Source organism: Hyposmocoma kahamanoa, unplaced genomic scaffold (assembly GCF_003589595.1).
Source record: "Hyposmocoma kahamanoa isolate Upper Pololo Valley unplaced genomic scaffold, ASM358959v1 84, whole genome shotgun sequence".
Classification (NCBI taxonomy): domain Eukaryota; kingdom Metazoa; phylum Arthropoda; class Insecta; order Lepidoptera; family Cosmopterigidae; genus Hyposmocoma; species Hyposmocoma kahamanoa.
The window spans coordinates 5,856,547-5,875,376 of record NW_020654229.1 but is presented as its reverse complement, the minus strand read 5'-3'; the positions used below and the strand labels follow the sequence as shown (position 1 = coordinate 5,875,376).

Genomic DNA, 18,830 nt, shown 5'->3' with positions numbered 1-18,830 from the left:
TTGTATGACGAACAAAAGTTGTTGTTTATGATATAAGATTATTTCGTGATACAAAGGGACGGGACGAAGACGTCACATCACTGGTGGTAAGCAACACGCTTGTTTATCACGTAATTAGGAAACACCATTATGGATAATACAAGTGCGACTAACATTTTCGTACTCCAAAGTACCGAATTAGACCATTTTCCTACGACTTCCGAGATTTTGCATGTGATAATTGACACGACCATAACGTACAAAGCGAAAATGGCGCACTGAGCTCAAATTTGCGGAACTCCGCGTACTGTTGGCACACGTGCAACGTCCACTAAGCACTTGTACTGTATGGATTGTTCTGTGTTCTTTAGCATAAAAGCATTTTTGTCGACAAACTGGTCTTGGTACTTTCAAAACTTAGTTTTCCTCGAGCAGACTTCGGTTTAAAGTCTGCCTCCATAGCCGAACGGTTATTGGTCTGCCACGCAGAGGTCCCGGGTTCGATTCCTGGGCTGAGAGAAATATTTATACGACCTACATTTTACATTTCTCTCGTGAGATTTGGTGTAATTTGTGTTTGTCTATGTGTATGTCCAATGCACCCGCGACTTTGACTTTGACTTTGACTTTGTATGTCCAATGCACCCGCGACATAGGGTGTCCCTAGTGCCGGGCCATGAGTGTCTGTGTTATTGTTATATTAGAAAGTCTGATACAGCCTGCAACTCTTTCTTCCAGCACAAATACAAAATTATAAACTACGATACGACAATGACATTATCGACCATACTTGGTCCCCGATATGAACAACCTGTTAACAAAATTGAGTTGATATCGAGGATCGTAAAGGATGAAGAAGTGGAGTACTTGTTGTTTGCTACTAAGTACGTTATTGGACTGCAGAGATTGCCCCTGGATGGAAACCCTTGGAAACATGCTGCTCAGTTGGGGCATCCTAATCGCGTATGTCAATCATTTATTGAATAGGTAAAATTTTAAACTTGAAATAAGTAATTACTTGTCATGCAAAACTGCAAAGTTGTTGTTTAACACGAGTGTATTGAATCCTCAGCAAGCGAAGGAAGCTAAGATTAAAAAAGATTCAAAAGTAGATTCCTAAGCGTAGCCAGGGTTCATTTGTCATTGTCGTTGTCATTATTAATTTAATGTCAACAATAATAAGAATAAAATATACCAACGATTTATATTACATAAATATGTACGACAAATCGTGTCTTTATCTTTTTTTTTTCATCGAAAGAAAAAGTTACGTGTACCGCAGTCCATCGTCAAGTTCGTATTTCAAAAACCTTTTCCACGCTAGCCTGCAAAAAACGCTTTTGCGGTGGTGAAAACGTCATTTTTTATGCTACTGCTCGTTCATTGACTTTTTTTATGAGACCTTGTGACGGGAGGAACTAGTCGCACACCTGGTGGTAAGTGGCACGCCTCTCCATAAGTTGCAGTGCCACTCAGTGCTTTTAACTGCAAAGATTTGTGGGGTAATGTTACTGCCCCCGTCACCTTGAGACATAAGTGGACAAGGCCCATGTGCGTGTAAATTTACCAGCATCTTTACGCTTCCGAACCGGAACGCTGCTCACTGTTTCGCAAATTAGAAAAGGATTCAGTTTAAATACAAGTTTTTATAAATAAAAATTATTATTCTGCATTGCTAAATAAATACCCTCCGTACTACCAACAAAAACATCTCAATAAAATGCAGTAATACACCGCAAGTCCTGCACTTAAAAAGCACTAATGAAATTTTTGGTGTACTTGGATAAATATGATAATATTCCGTTTGAGTGGTTCTAACGTTTACCATGAAATTACTCCTTAAAGTATAGTTTATAAACATTTATATTCAGGGTAAACTTAAAAAACGCTACTTACGGTATGTTTTCAATAAATAAACACCGAAATCACCAGTCCAAACAATAACACGCACGATTGTCGTGACGTATTTTTGAAGTTGTTTATTTTTTTTAAATGACAGACCCAGGCATTAAAAACTTTATGGTTTGCTAGAGTACTTACCGAAATAGCAATTAATATTAGTTCTTTTACCTGTTATAACTTCGATATCCGGATAAATCGGTATAAAATCATCACCGACACCTCTAGGCTGCATGTATCGCGTGAGCGGTTAAGTGAGTGGCAGTACTTCCCCGGACGAACTCTTAGGGTCGTATTCTAGAACTTTACTCAATACTCAGATCAGAACTTGAGTATTGCAGTGAGCACTGAAAATCATACTCAAGTCCTTGCCATTAGAGTCGTATTTCCAGTGCTTGTGTTGCCAGTGCAATCCTGACTTGAGCATTGAATAGAGTTCTAGAATACGACCCTTAATATTGTGTTTCGGTGTAATTAATTACAAAAAGAGTACCTAGACAATCCAAATAAAACTTTTTGTTTTTTAAAAAAATGTTTGAATTTTGTAATTACATCAGCCGTGGAAAATAACAAATTGTAATTACCGTTTTGATGAAATATTTATGTCTTAATAACTCAAAAACTATTTTATCTATTCTAATGTCATTTAGACATACTCGTATTACCTAACGGACTTGTTCATATTTCAATTGGTTACATTGACTTACAAATAAATGGACGACGGGTCTAATACAAAAACCACGAAAAAAATGTCCCAAATCAACCTATTTAAACGTAGTGACATGTAAAGGAATATGAAAAAGCTAAAACGTTGAATTTAAATTGTAATGTCATCGCAGTACTGTCTAATTTTGCTCGCTTCGCTGTCAGTCGAACAAACGAAGACTAAAGCGTGAATGACGCTCTGTATACGATTTTAACGGCCTATAAGTTCGGACACTTTTTAGCGCGGACCCGACGTCCATATAATTGTAAGTCAATGATTGGTTACAATGAAATGGCTACGGTAATTAAGCTGAGTCTTTTAAGAGTCTGGCTTTGATTGATTCCGCAAAACAGTGAAAGTATTAAATCAATCACCTTGGAAAAAAATAAGTTACCTCGAAATTTCACAAAAAAACCGCTGAATTCAGTAGGTACTTTTACACACCAATGATTTTTTAATATCAACTGAATTAAATAGAACACGTATACCTTAGAATAATAACGCATAGAATGATAGTTTCATATCAAACGAACTGTCACAAGTGAGGCAAAAATCAAATTCATGTAGGCTAGTTTTAGTACTATGTTAATTTTCGGTTTTAGTGAATATTTATGTAAAAATACAAGTTGAAACGCGTTACTTCCTTGTGGAATGTGATGTTGGTATCTATTTTATGTTTGTCTGACGTATTTTTACACTCATTTACCGCATATTTCGTCATTTTTAGCTAAAATTGTTGATCTGTTCGCGGTGGAAGTTGACCTTGAGCACTGAAGGCCCGCCCGCTCGTGTAGTCCCTTTGGGAGCGCTTCAATTTGCCTCACTTAGCGTGTGCGGACTAAGTTTCTATGCGTTATTATTCTACGACGTATATAATATAAATTTTACAAATCGCTTTTAAGTCGTTTGTAAAAAACTAAATTCTGAAATAAAGCCAGCGTCTCTGGCTCTGGACTCAAGCAAAATAAACCATATTAGTACGGGAAAATTTTAATTCACGCTGAGGTAATATCGATTCTTAAGTCTCGGTATCTACTTACTGTCAAGTTCAATTCTGCCTTTATTGAAATAAACGACGTTTTTTTGCGCCTCAATTTGGCTATTTGTAATGGTTAATCTTGTGACAACTGAATGTAATTAAGCGTCTTTAATATTAATCGCGTAATTTTCGCTAGGATTGTTGTTAACCTTACAATTTAAGCTTGCTTTTTTCAGTTGACCGTCATGAACTTTCGTCAAGATCTGAACAATTTATATACAATTGGTTCCAAGGACAACTGCATGGTAATATGGTCAGCTGTTCAGGAGTGAGTATATTTCATAGACATATATCTACATAGACTCCCCAAGTACCGCGCTCTGTACGAAAACCATGCGTGTCACGTTTTTGTACCTCCGATGACGTCACAAACACTACTTAGTGTTGGAAAACCTTCTTCGGCGTTAAAGCGATTGATTATACGAAGCCGTGAAATATTAATATAGTAAAATAATAAAATAATTATCAAAAATAATAATAATAGCAGAATAAGATAATTAAGTCCTTTATTAATACATGTTTTGGAAAAAAAATTGCTCCGGAAAACTAAAAAAAACAACCACAAAGTTTACAGAATATTTTTATAAGTAACATTTTCCAAGGATTTAAGAATTATCATTCTTTTGTTTCCTAAATCGATCAGAATTGAGATCTGTGTTGCAACAAGTGAATAATCACTAATTCGTAAAATTTGATGAAAAACATGAACTAAATAAACACGGCACTAAATGCTTTATACAAAAGTATCGCTCTTTCGATATTCATAGCCTACTGCTGAAGGAACACAAGTGTACTGCACCAAGTAAATGCTGCAATGTACGAATCAAGCGGCATACACTCGTTTCCATATTTGTTTTCTCGAAATTCATTCAAATTGAAAATAATTTATATTAAAATAAATTATACATATTCTGATTACAAAATTACATACCTGTGTAAGGAAACGCCCCGCTTATTTATCGGCCATTCTCACATTCGGTGTTCTCAGCCTAATTACCGTAGCCACTGTTTTTTACTCACTTAATATACCCAATAACATTGAAATAAGAACAACTTTAAGCTTAACTATCATAATGTCCAAATGGCATTGGAATAGACTAGAAAGAATAGAGGTTTCGAGTTATTAAGAAACAAATATTTTATGGAAACGGTAATTAGATATAATTATATACGGATACGGTAATTAGAAAGTTCAAACATTTTTAAGAATAGATAGAAACATAAATTATAAAGAACAACTACTTAACAACATATAAATAACTTTGATTTTAATTTTCTTCCCTTGTTATGCCTTTTTGTAATGAATTACACCGATATAATATATATATTTTTTAACTTTTAACATTTTTTATCGGCAGAATCAATTATAATGTAAATTATTACTCTTTTCTTGTAACAGCTGTGAATAATCGTAAGAAAGAATTTGAGTAATTTTTAATTATATATATAATTAAAATATTACTATTATATATTACTATCAACTTGCTTTAAATTTATTTCAAAAATCTTGAATGGCACTTGTATGAGTAGAAATAGAACAAATGTAACAAAATATAGAAATAATAATTCATGTGTGTCAAATAGTGTCGGTTTTTCTTAAAAATGTTTGAACTTTTTGATTGCCATATCCATGGCTACGGTTATTAGATCTAATTACCGTTTCCACAAAATATTCGTGTATTAATAACTCGAAAACTACTTTGTCTATTCTAATGCGACATATTGATAGTTAAGCTTAAAGTTGTTTATATTTCAATATTATTGGGTACATTAAGCGCGAAAAAACAATGGCTACGGTAATTAGGCTGAGGACGCCGAATGTGAGAATGACCGTTACTATCTCACAGTTGTGGTGATTTTGCAGTTTCTAATGGCACTATTAGGCATTTTTCACGTTTTCTGAAGCATAGCACCGGCAAAGCGTTTATACCTTACATTGCGCAGGAAGTAGGTGCACTTGCGGCGTCTATTTAGATATATTATGTCCGTGGTATATTTAGTATAGACGACGTTTTGTCAATTTTATTATAATTCACTAAATATAGGTAATTAATAGATTCAGGCGTTACTATCACAATACTGTTTGGTTGTATAGAAATAGGTATGGTGTCAACACTTCCCTGGACTTTTTTTATGGTACTAAGTATTACCAAGTGACGGGACGAACGAGCCGTGCGCCTGGAGGTAAGCGACACGCCTGTCCGTTGCAAAGATCTGAGCGGCACTGTCGCATCTCCCGTCACCCTGAGACATAAGTTCACAAGTCCCATATGCAGTTACGGACGGATGCAACTCAGCATATGTCACAGCTCGACTGCTGTAACGCTGACTTTCCATTGGAGCCGCTTTTAGGACAAGGTGGCAGGGAAGTACTGACATCAAACATCAAAGGATTAGACGTAAGTTAGGGTTCCACCCATTGACTTACAAATAAATGGACGACGGGTCTAATACAAAAACCACGAAAAAAATGTCCCAAGTCAACCTATTTAAACGTAGTGACATGTAAAGGAATATGAAAAAGCTAAAACGTTGAATTTAAATTGTAATGTCATCGCAGTACTGTCTAATTTTGCTTGCTTCGCTGTCAGTCGAACAAACGAAGACTAAAGCGTGAATGACGCTCTGTATACGATTTTAACGCCCTATAAGTTCGGACACTTTTTAGCACGGACCCGACGTCCATATAATTGTAAGTCAATGGTTCCACCCCTATATTATGGATAAACCAATGATTGGCATGAAGCGTAAAGGCTGATTCATGTTACACGTGCACCGGTCGGAATACGGTCAAATATCTATATATGCTTTTGTATGAATTTCATGTTAGACCGGGCCGAGTCCGTGTCGCGGTCGAGGCAGGTTCCAACCCGGCCCGATCGCGACCCGTCGTAATATGAATGCATTCCGGGCACACCGAGGTTAGCCAACGTTGGACTACAGTGTAGTGGACAGCGCAAGCGCAAAATGCTATGTATAGCGTATTCTCCTTCGGATTCTTTTTCTCTCCAGGCAGGATGTATACACCATCTTCTTTTTCTACTATCAATTTGTGTTTCCAATACTTCGTCATCAAGAGCTATTGCAATAGCCGCAAACCTGACCAATCAAAAGAAAAATGAAAAATAACAAAAACAAAACCGGCCGACCGACCGTGGAAATGACATGACACGTTGACCGCCGGACTCGGCAGTCTTTACGCTTCCACATTTATATGGCGAACGAATCTAGAGTGAAATTCTCTGCAATTCTTCTTCTCGACGATTTTGGGCCTTTTCAAGGCGAGATTGAATTGCATTATTCAGGTGTGCATACTCCATCATCGTTGAACGTTGAAATCCGACGACGAACAAAAGTTCAGGTTGTTGGTACTCAGATCATGGAACTCAAACGGAGTAGGGCGGGGCACATAGCAACACTAGGTGAAAACTGGTGAGGCAAGACGTTGATGCGGCTAGCAATGGACCGTGGTGGATGGCACACACTTCGGAAGGCCTATACCCAGCAGTAGGTGAAACCAGAACAATCGTCAAAAGGTCAAATGTTGGTATTTAAGTCCAATCAATGTTACAGTTCTGTTGACGCTACCACCCTTGCCGGCGGAGGCGATCTCGACCCATACTACTGTTTAATAGAAAACGGAAGACCAGGGTGGCTCTTCCAGGAAATCAGAGACCTCTTCTATTACATACAGATATTGTGCCAAGGGACTTTTTCTCCTGCTCAGAGAGGTGTTAAAGATTATATACCCATAGACTCTTTGCCTGATTTGATGCGCGCTTTAGGATACTTCCCTTCGGAATATGAGGTAAATACGTAGTATTTTTCTTATTATTCTTAAGTTTTATCAAAAGGTTGTGAAAGGAGAATAATAATTTATTTATTGAACACTTGGGTTGGGTGGAGCCGTGGTAGCCTGTGGCCTTAGGGTATGTTCACATGACAAGCGTTCACGCGCGTTAGGTTTTTGAATAGCGTACACATGGCGGGCGCTTTTAGGGCGTTGAGCGCGTGTTGCCACTGTTTCAGTGAAAGTTATAGTATAAGTTATATAATATGTACTTTTTTTTTACAATAACGCACACACATAACATAGCCCCGCACTAGGGAGGCCCTGTATCGCGGGTACCATGGACACGCACATAGACAACCACAAATTACAACCAAACTCACGAGAGAAATAAATGTAAGCGATACAAATATTTCTCACAAAGTTACTTAGTTTTCAAACAAATTAAATGACATTTCGACTCTATTTCTGGTTACTCGATGGTTCCATAACAACTAAAGACTACCTACTTAACTAATAATAAATTATAGATATACCTACATTATACTATATTACAATATCTGTTAATGCATGTATTTACAGGTAGAAAACTTACTAGTTGAAGCTAGACACAAAATATACCAAAAAAAGCCAGTAACTGAAATTGATTTTGAAGACTTCGTCAAACTATATCTTAATCATCGACCAGCCCTTGGTGAGAATGTCAGAAAGATTAGAAATGCTTTCAAGACGTTCGCCACGTTTAGAAGGGACGAGTATGTGGTGGACAGGGACATGTTCGTGGACATTCTTTCGGAATATGGTGAGTTAGGTACCTTTAGCGCATTACTATACAAATACTTTGGATATATCTTGTGCACTAAGTCCGATTCTACTCGGAGAAAATACGAAAGTCGCTTGTACAACAAGAGATAAATTACATTTCGGACCGTCATTTCTCGGATTCGGAACTGGGGGTCTACTCTCCATTTCTGTCCGACATCCGTCCGAAACAATTACTGTCAAATAAGTACTATTCGACAAAATTAAAAGACAAGTATCAATTAATATAAGTATAATAAATTATCAAAAAGTATCAGGGGACGAATCGGACGTACTGCGCAAATGCTCTTAGTGTGATAGGGCCACATACGGAAGAAAAAAACATTGGAATCGATTATTATCAGAATCGATATCGCCAAAACTCACACATTCTTAATTAGAAACCCTACAAAATCTTGATATTGATTGATCGTAGTTTCAAATTTCAAAAGAAATAACACACATTCTGGATGGTTAATACAATTTAAACTTTACCATTTTGGTATATCGTCGAAAGTTACGACGTTTTGATATTATATTGAAATTTCAATCAATGTGCTGCCATCTAGACGACTTGAAGTTATTGATTTGTTCTCCAAACAAGAAGCGACTATATTGCAGGTGTATAAGCTTTACTTTCGTTTCTTGTAACAAAAAAAAATTCGATAAACATATAGTTGAAAATTTATTAAAATAAGGCTTTCCGATGATATGAAATACCACCACGGGCATTGACTTACAATTATATGGACGTCGAGTCCGCGCTAAAAAGTGTCCGCACTTGTAAGGCGCTAAAATCGTATACAGAGCGTGACACTCCGCTTTAGTCTTCATTTGTTCTACGGACAGCGCGATACTGCGATGACATAACAATTTAAATTTCGAATAGGTTGACTTGGGACATTTTTTTCGTGGTTTTTGTATTAGACCCGTCGTCCATTTATTTGTAAGTCAATGACCACGGGTAATACTTTCGGCGCAGCTATCATTTTTGCACTTCAAACCAGCACAATAAAGCATTTTACTAGGATTTTAAAGAATTTGCACGAAAGAATGACACAACCGTACCATACAAAGTGAAAATGGCGGACTGAGCTCAGATAGGTCTTTCGAGACCTATAGTTGGCACGCGTCTGACGCTAACTAACCACTTCTACTGTATTTACTATGCTGCGGGGCCACGTCTGCAAAATGACAACTTTTTAGGCTAAAAATTTACGGAGCGGTTTCCACCCGCAACGGTCGGCCGTGGTTGTGGGTGGGACTGCGGTTTCCGTAAACATTTCTAAGTTCTTAGTCATGAATTCGTAAAATTTTGGTTGTTATATGGGTACAATTGATTCACGAATTATACTTGCGAACGAAATACTTTTCACATATTCAGTCGTTTACGGCAAAATTTTATCTTCTTTCACAATCTATCGATAAAACTATCGACAACAAGTACATAACTATTTAAAGTTTTATGAAAACTGGTAACCCTACAATTGTCATTTTACTCCGTCTTCAAAAGACAGACTATACGTTTAGATAGGTGTATCTTTTGAAGTTTTACGTAGCGTGAATTATAAAATAATAATTAATAAATTATATTGCGAAACTCACGTTAGAGTAAAATGACTTTTTAAATGATTGAACAACAGCGAAAAGAATGGTCGGTAAAAAATCTTTGTATTGACTCCATCGTTTCCGTTCAGTATCTTCAACTTTTGACAGGTGTCAACTGTCAATTGTGGAAAAATATTGGGTTTTTTTCATACTTTATGAATTATATTTATTTTAGCGGAACACTGATGCTCTTTAACTGCCTACGTGGCGGAACGGTTACCATGCCGGACTGCCACGCAGAGGTCCCAGGTTCGATTCCCGGTCCGGGAGAAATATTTGTGTGGTCGACATTTATTTCTCTTGTGAGTTTGGGTGTAATTTGTAGTTGTCTATGTGTGTATCCATGGCACCTGCGACACAGGGTTTCCCTAGTGCGGAGGTATGTTGAGTGTGTGTGTTATTATTGTTATTATCATGCTGGCAAAATCTTTAGCTTTCGCTAGCGCACCGCCAATAATAAAAAACAAGAAAAATTGTTAGTGTTCTGAAAAATATGGAGTTTCGAAATGGAAATTCTCCATTAACTAACACTAGGCGCATGCGAGATTGTGCGAATATGTGCGTCCGTACACAGCGCGCTCACATTCACGTCACGCTAGCGATGGGCCATAGTCACTCAACATAATCGAAATAATTCGATTCTTGATATGAATCAGTTACTACACTCCACTTTTTGATTGTTGATCAAATATCGATTGAGAATCGCAATAGTTACTAATCTACTAATTATTAATTTTTTATTGTTGCTCAAATATCGTAATAGGACCTTAATAAATTAGTAATGGGATCGATTTACTATAGTACATTATGATACAAGTGTGCTAAGTTGGTCATTACACACGAGGCGTTATTACTCGATAAGAAAGCCGAGAGTGTAATGATCAAAGCACACGTGTTTCATACGACGTTTTTCAACACATTTGCGAGGAAAATGAAACAAACTTGAGTAAAATGGAAATGAAAAATAGCTTTATTTGGCATTAATTATACAGATACACTGAATACTATATTAAGCTCACGTTAATGTAAATAATATTATTCTATTTTATACTATATCTACCAATAGCAATTAATTAAGAGTCTCCAAAGCCTATCAAAGTCATTGTATCTTGATTTTATCAAAAATGTAGTTATTTAAATTTAATTATTAAAACAATTGTTAAATGTACAATTTTCAAAATGGTAACGTGCAGTTTTGTTAGGCATTTGAACCGTCTGTGTGATATTATTTGTTACTATTTCATTATTGTCTTCTTGCGTAAAAGTCGGTGATACGGGTTCATTGTGTACAAATATGGATGAAAGTGGTGGTGGTTCATTTAAAGACTCAGAAATAGACAACCTAGGTAACAAATAACTTGTATCACGGGAGGTGGATGGCTGCGGTTCAGGACACATCTTCTTAACCTGGGGCTCCAGATTTATAGCGTGGGTTATTTGAGTACATATGTTGGACTTATTTCGAACTGAATCTTCAACATAAGACTCAGCAACTGTGCTAGATCGCCAGCCACCATGACGCTTTAAAGTAAGCAAATCAGCTCCCGAGTCAGCTAGCAATGTAGCTGATGTTCTTCGGAAACTATGCCCAGTGTATAAATCCGGGTCGGGTAGATTTAAAAACTTGGCAATTTCTTTAGGCATTGCACCAAATTTATTAATGCCTATTGGCTGAGCCACGCATCTACCCTTCTGGTAGTTTTGAAAAAACCGATCGGATTTTGCCTTATCTGTCCTAAGCGCTTCGTACTTTTTTACTATGTCGTAAAATGGACCGTGAATGGCAAACGATCTCGGTACCTTATTTTTAGTGTTGTTAATTTTAATCAAAAGCATTTGGCCATGAGTTTCTACGTCTTTTGCCGTTACTTCGCTTAGTTCTTGGCGTCTACACGCGCCAGGGACACCAAATATCATTGCAACCTGTAAAGAAATTAAAAATATAGGTATTTTCGCGAATATAATACAAGAAAAATGAAAACATAAAAAAATTAAGGTTTAATACGATCAACTGACCTTTGTTGCTAAATACTGATAATCGGGGGCTTCTTTTAAAAACTTTTCGACGTCAGTTGGCGAAAGTACCTTCGATTTTCTTGCAACATACCCATCAGAGCGTCTCTTTAAAAATGCCGTCAGATTTGAATAGTTTTTTATGTCTATGTTATTCTTGTTCTTTACTGTGGTCTTTAACATAGAATAAATGCACCAGAGCGAGCTGGGCTTAAACCTATTCGCCAGTTCATTAAAATAGGCAAGAAAAACATTTTCTGAAAACGAAGACGCTTTTTTGTTGGTTTTCCATTGTATAAAAGTTTCATATGCAGCCATGTATTTTTCTCTGGATTTCGAAGGTAATAAACTGTCACTTGCGTTTTGTGCCTCTGTGAGGATTTCGGGCGGTGTTAAATCCATCAAAATGTTTTCTTCCGTGCTTGAGCAGGACATTTTAAACACCTAGGTAATTATCTAACACACAGCGTATATAAATGTTTCGAACGTATCAATGGAAATTGGCGCGCAGAGTTATTTTTTCTGCGCCTGGCGCCGCGGCGCGGATATGCGCGCGCAGGTGCTTCGGCAATAATGAGACTTAGGTGAAATTCCTAAACAGCCAATGCGAAATAATATAAATATGTCCTTATTTCACTCAAATTCGTGTAAAATATTATCCAAAATAAGTAATTTTATTCAATTAAAGTTTTATAGGTGTATATTGTGTATGTTTTTCTATATTTATCACATCAAATAAGAAATATAAATTTATTAATAAAAATATTATTTGTAAGGTAAGACTACACAACCGTATTAAACAGAAATAAAAAAAAAAACTGTGACCCTGTTTGTTTGGGATTACTGTCATTGTAATTTGAATCTTATAATATGTAGGTTAGAGCTGTTTTTTTAATAGACCAAGTTAATTTCAAAGACATAACCCGGATAATTTAAGAATGCATAGTTTTAATACATAGGCCTTGTTGTGAGATACATCTTAATCCGGTTAAGCCTATACTTATTACACACACGTTTTGTAATATAATTACAAACGCGTGTTCAATAGCTAGGTTTATGAGCCTAAAAGCGATACAATAAGAAGCCCGTTACGAGCAAATGTGTTGAAAAATAAGTAACGGGATCGAATTTTTAATGTTTTTTTTTAATTCCCTTTCATAGCATAGGGGACATTCTTTTTAGACACCGAAATTTAATGAGTAATTAATAAATTTGTAACTATATTCGATTAGGAAATGAAACTATTTTTCCGGATTTAAATCGCGTATATTTGTTTTTTCAAACAATTGACGGGTGTCGTCAATTGTTTCACGTCAAATCGACCAGTTTTACTTTAGCTTTGCATGAATGGACGAAAATGGAAATATTACATATTTAATTACAGATGAAATGTGATTCCGTTTGTTTCGTAATTAGATGTTTTGATGTTTTTCCCACACCACTGAATGGAACAGTTATAAATATAAATAGTTAGAAATATTCTCTTTATTACAATAAATACAGAATATTTTTGGAATATACAAAAATGTAACACGCAAGTCAGTTGTTGGCGCTGTACTATTTCAGCTTTCTAATTTGTAATTTCAGTGCAAACTTATTTTTTTATTGTTATTACGGTTATATGTTATTACGGTTCTATTTCTGGTTACATACTCGATGTTGTTAAGACACTAATATTGTCTTTGGTATTGATTTCAACGTGCGACATTGTTTTTACAGGCGAAAACTTTCCAAGAAACTTATCGTGGTATCTCCTGTCAATCGTGTCCGGAATCGGTTTTGACGATCGAGCACAAATGAGTCCAGACGATTTCACGTTTCTGCCGAAAGTAAGTTTAAATTTTCGACTATGACTTCAAACGGAAAATTCTGCGTTTCCTATTTCTTTATAGTATCAAATGATGGAACGAACGAGTCGTGCGCTTGATGGTAAACTACACGCTTGTCCATAACAGTTGCAGTACCACTCAAAGCTTTAAATTATTATTACTTAGATAAGTAATGTACGACAAATCGCGTAGTTGAACGTGTCATTAAGTTTTTTTTTCATCGAACGAAAAGTTCATCGTCAAGTTCGAATTCCAAAAACCTTTTCCACGCTAGCGTGGAAAAATCGCTTTTGCGCGCAGATATCTAATTAGACAGCCTTTCCGAGCTAGTCGGGTGAAAATATTTTTTTCACACAGCTTTTACAATATTCCTGTCGTTGTTTTTACAGAAATTGAAGCTACACGACCTTCTTACGACAATAATGGGCGTGCCCGATGCAGACGCAATGATAGAACTTTTGTCGGTCCCCGATTCGCTGGTTTCACAAAATAGTGGTTCCTCTTTGGAGTCCGCTAAGGATACCGAGTTTAATAGGATGTGGATTTAGTATTACCATGAACCAATAACTGAAGGATCAATAACCTGGAGTAGGTTATATTATGTAAATTGCTTTGAATAGAATTTTTTTAGACGAATACAACCGTCGACATCCAAAATTGATTAACATTAATTTGTTTAAAACTAGATTTGAACCAGAATGCCAACCAAGCGTGTACGTACGGCATGTTTAGGCAAGTTCCTATCGATTAATTATAAATTGCAAAATTTATGTTAATACAAATATATAAAAGAAAATACAAAGAAGAAAAAAAATATTAATTAAAATTTTATTGAATTGATATTCAATTATTTTTTTGTGAAATTACTCCACTAGTTTGTTATAATTATTAATACAAAGATCGAACACTCAGAAAAAACACTCAGAAAAAATTCCTTCGATCATTCGAAACGACGTCTTCTTGCATAACGTGCCAGACACTACATATACCAACTACGCCACGGAACGAACCAACGGACCTCACGAATTTTTCTATGTGCTTGCGTCGTGTCTTTGTACTTGGGTCTTTCAACGACTTTTTAGTCGTAGCGCCATCTGTGAGAAATCTTTGAAAGATTTATCACCCAGTTAGTACCTTTACAGCTACCAGTCCTGGCGAGATGTCGCTATTCACTGTATTAATTAAATTTTTATTGAATTGATATTCAATTTTTTTTTTGTGAAATTACTCCACTAGTTTGTTATAAATTATTTATACAAAGATCGAACACTCAGAAAAAACACTCAGAAAAAATTCCTTCGATCCGGTCGGATTCGAACCGACGTCTTCTTGCATACCATGCCAGACGCTATACCAACTAAGCCACGGAACGAACCAACTAAGACAAAAATATTATTTTAATTTTTATAGTTTAACTGGACTATTTGAGGACATCTGAGACGGACTTTTGAAATACGTGACACTTAGAATTAAATATATATAATTGTTTATTGTCCTAAGGTCATTATATGTGCGACACATTCTTGTTATAGGATTGTAAAAAGATGTGTTGTTTTTAAAAACATTTAGGACGAAAGCCTGAGGACGCCGATGTTGTATCTAATGTTAATATTAATACTTATTAATTCCTCTTTAATATGAAATACGAGTAATCAATTTCGTTTTCTTGTAATATTATATTGACCATGAGTTAAAATTATTTGTCCAATGCTGTCACAGTCGCTAAGTACTGGTTCTCACAAATATTTAAACGTCAGAGTCGACACGCCAAGAAGATTTATTTCTGTATCAATAGACGGCAAGTTTCTCATTTTTAATACCAAGTACAAATAAATAAATAAGTGACGGCACAAACAAGTCGTATCACTGGTGGTAAGCGACACGCCATCGAGTATACAACCAGAAATAGAGACGAAATGTCATTTAATTTGTTTGAAAATTATTCTGCCATATCATTACTGTGACAACTGCGCTCCGATTGGCCAGCCCGAGTTCGAAACAATTGACGGGTGTCGTCAATGGGTTTTGTCAACTGTTTCACTTCAAATCGACCAGTTAACTTCAGTTTTGCTATAATGGACCGAAATTACATACATATTTAATATTTAATTACCGATGAAATGTGATTTCGTTTATTTTGTAATTAGATGTTTTGTTGTTTTTCCCACACCACCGAATAGAACAGCACGGCATTGTTAGATATTATTTTTATTACAATAAAAAAAAAATTTTTTTGGAATATACGGAGACGCACAGGTCAGTAGTTGGCCTGTCTATATTTCAGTGCAAACGTGAATTGATATTTATAAGACCTGTATGGCTAATGTGTTACCAGGAATATATAGCCCTTATTTCGAATCTATTTCTGGTTATATACTCGATGCGACATGCCTATCCATAACAGTTGTGGTAGTACCACGGACAAAAAAAAATGACCCGTGATACTCCTAGGCCTGTCGGTAGTTACACGGGAGATTATTATTGCCCGTGTGACCGTGTGTGTAGTTCTGCTGGTAATACCACGGGCAACAAAGGGTTTACACTAGGTCGATATGTTGCTTTCACTCACCCGTCGAAGGCGACAACTTACCCAGTGTAAACACTCGGGCCGAAGTCGACCGAGTCGACTAGATGTAAACAATGTAGGGTGACTCGGTGGCCTCATACACAGACAACCATTACAGAGATCAAAAAGAAAAGAAAGATAGTTGTCGTAAAAATTTAATAGATACGTAGTAATGTTTGTAGGACATATTTGTTATTAATACATACTCTAAGTTTAGGTTATGAAAATAATGCCAAATATTTAATGACATTTGTTGTAAAATAGCCTTTTAATGGTACAACTTCTTGTGGTCCCTGATTCCTAAATTTGTCACACTATACTGCTTTCGGAACCACCCTGTACTCGCGTTCTCCGTCCGAAACAATAAACGTCAAATACTCGAGCAAATTGAAAAACAACGTCAAGTGTGAAGCGTCATTCTTTAATTGGGTCGAATACTTATTTGACAATAATTGTTCCGGAAGAATGTCCAAATAAGAACGAGAGTACAAGGCCTGGGATCGATAGCAGCTCGTGTGACCAAGTAACGACCCATTCACACGGCCGTCCAGTTCTGCTGGAACAGCCGTTGTTACAACAACCTCACTTGCACGTTTGAACTTACTATCTTACTACCACAGATCTAAAAAATGAATGATCTAAAAATATGAAATTTTATCATATATGGTAAATTTATTGTTTTTCAAAAAGTCACAGAACAAAAGTGGTTGTTTATGAAACTCCTAGAACGATAAGAATAAACGCACCCCTCATGGAAGAATGTCATAAATGGAGTTACGTCAAGCATGTTCATTGCTCCATTAGATACAGAAAAATATAATCCACATCCTCTTCAATTCTTTTAACTCTATGCATAATATTAGAGGACGTGGGTTATATTTTTCTGTATCTAATGGAGCAAGCAATAAACGTTTTTGACGTAACTCCACTTATACCATTCTTCCACGAGGGGTGCGATATAATATTTAGAAGCACAGTTGCACCGCCACTGTCGTGCCACTTTGAGTCACAATTAGTGAACTTAAAATTACTGAACGTCTAGAGACGTGCAGCTGTCGCTACTACTGCAACGCTTCTATAAGCTTCTAATCTGAAGGAACCCTTAAAGGTATTCGCACACTTATCGAGAGGGAATCGCATTAAGTTGGTCAGAAACGAAAAAAATAATTGCTTTTCGTTGGCACTTCGAGAGGAAGCGAAACGGGCAACATTTTCGCTTCGCTCATATTACATGGTTACTTTACAATTATTTCGACCTACTCAAGCCGATTCCACGTTAAAAAGCGGTGATTCCCTTACAAGGTCGAGTTGCAACTGACCCCCGATTTTTAGCCAGTTTTGGAATCGGTGATCACAAGAAATTGTACCATTTCTCCGATATAGATACATTATTACAAATATTATTCATTACACTTAAACATACAATTAAATCGCCAATCAAAGTGACAGTTATCTTAAGCAAAATTGCCTTTATAATATAAAAACCGTGGCTAAAGGCGCCTTCAAATTAGACGATTGTAGAAGCACTGCAGTTAAGCGCTACAGATTTCAATAACAAACAATATCTAGTCTGCAAAAGTGGCGCGACTGTGGCACTGCAAGTGCGCTTCTAAATATTGTATAGAAATTAGTAGTGGCGCGGTTGTAGCGCTTATATAAGCGTCTAATTTGAAGGCGTCCTTGATCCGCGACGTAGTAATTATTCAATATTTTAATTATTTTTCTAATTCTGAAATTCTGAAAATGGTTTTTTTTTACAAGAAAAATCATATTGAGTACTATACCATCGCAAATATTCAAATTGAAAATGTTTATTGTATTTATATTTCTTAAACTACAAATATCCTTATAAAATATTACTAATTAGCACTTTTCAATCAAACCAAGGATCTCAATTCGACGCGGATTGCTCTTGTAAACTGGCCTTTTCTAATGCAACATCATATTTAAGTTTATTCAGAACAAATCTGTGTTTCAAAATGAAGTGAAAGTAACGGTACTGTATCATACCATTATCTGGTCTCAGCCCAGGGCTGGCCAGTATTTGAATAATTACTTAAGTAATTGTAATTATTTACAAAATTGTAATTAATACACAGAATTTTTTATTTTTGTTTTGGCGTCATCTACTAAAATCGTAAGTATCGCATTAGTTTTTGCAGCAAGTAAAGTAAAAGCGACTACAACTGTTGTTACGGTGCCGTATGTAATTTGCCTTAGAGCGAGTACACACCGGCTAGACTTATAGCAGCGATGCATCGCTACGCTTGTGATTTATAAGCGATTGCGTCCATGCAATCGCGCGTTTGCATCGGTGCAATCGCGTGTTTGTATCGATGCAATCGCGCGTTTCACGTACGCGCGTGTGCATCGCTGCTAAGTCACTCTGTGTAACCACTCCAAGGGTCAGATGGAGTAAGAGGAATACCGAGGGAAGAGGAACTTGAAGCCAAAACTTATAATCTAAAGAGTTTAGCATTATAGACTCACAGTCGATAAAACAGACAAATTAGTTTCAACGATTTTAAAGAGATGTCGCTACGATAGTCCAAATCTAAAAGGCTGAGAACATATTTGCCACCTTGTGAACACGAGGTATA

The 18,830-nt window shown here is 36.3% G+C and overlaps 1 protein-coding gene and 1 long non-coding RNA gene across 2 annotated transcripts in view; one reads left to right on the top strand and one right to left on the bottom strand.

The window, feature by feature from the left end:
* The window catches only part of LOC113234486 (cilia- and flagella-associated protein 251-like), a 31,372-nt gene extending 16,911 nt beyond the window's left edge, over positions 1 to 14,461 (top strand). The window contains exons 11-16 of the mRNA XM_026469820.1: positions 718 to 942; positions 3,800 to 3,891; positions 7,197 to 7,431; positions 7,996 to 8,215; positions 13,555 to 13,664; positions 14,054 to 14,461. Of these exons, the coding sequence (XP_026325605.1) occupies positions 718 to 942; positions 3,800 to 3,891; positions 7,197 to 7,431; positions 7,996 to 8,215; positions 13,555 to 13,664; positions 14,054 to 14,212 (1,041 nt within the window). The 3' untranslated portion in view covers positions 14,213 to 14,461. The remainder of the gene's footprint in view (positions 1 to 717; positions 943 to 3,799; positions 3,892 to 7,196; positions 7,432 to 7,995; positions 8,216 to 13,554; positions 13,665 to 14,053) is intronic.
* A 2,122-nt stretch (positions 14,462 to 16,583) lies between these two features.
* Positions 16,584 to 18,310, bottom strand: LOC113234519. The gene is made up of 2 exons (XR_003310794.1): positions 17,351 to 18,310; positions 16,584 to 16,978 (listed from the first exon to the last, which is right to left on the bottom strand). It is a non-coding gene; the product is annotated as an uncharacterized LOC113234519 (long non-coding RNA).
* Between the last annotated feature and the right edge of the window lie 520 nt (positions 18,311 to 18,830).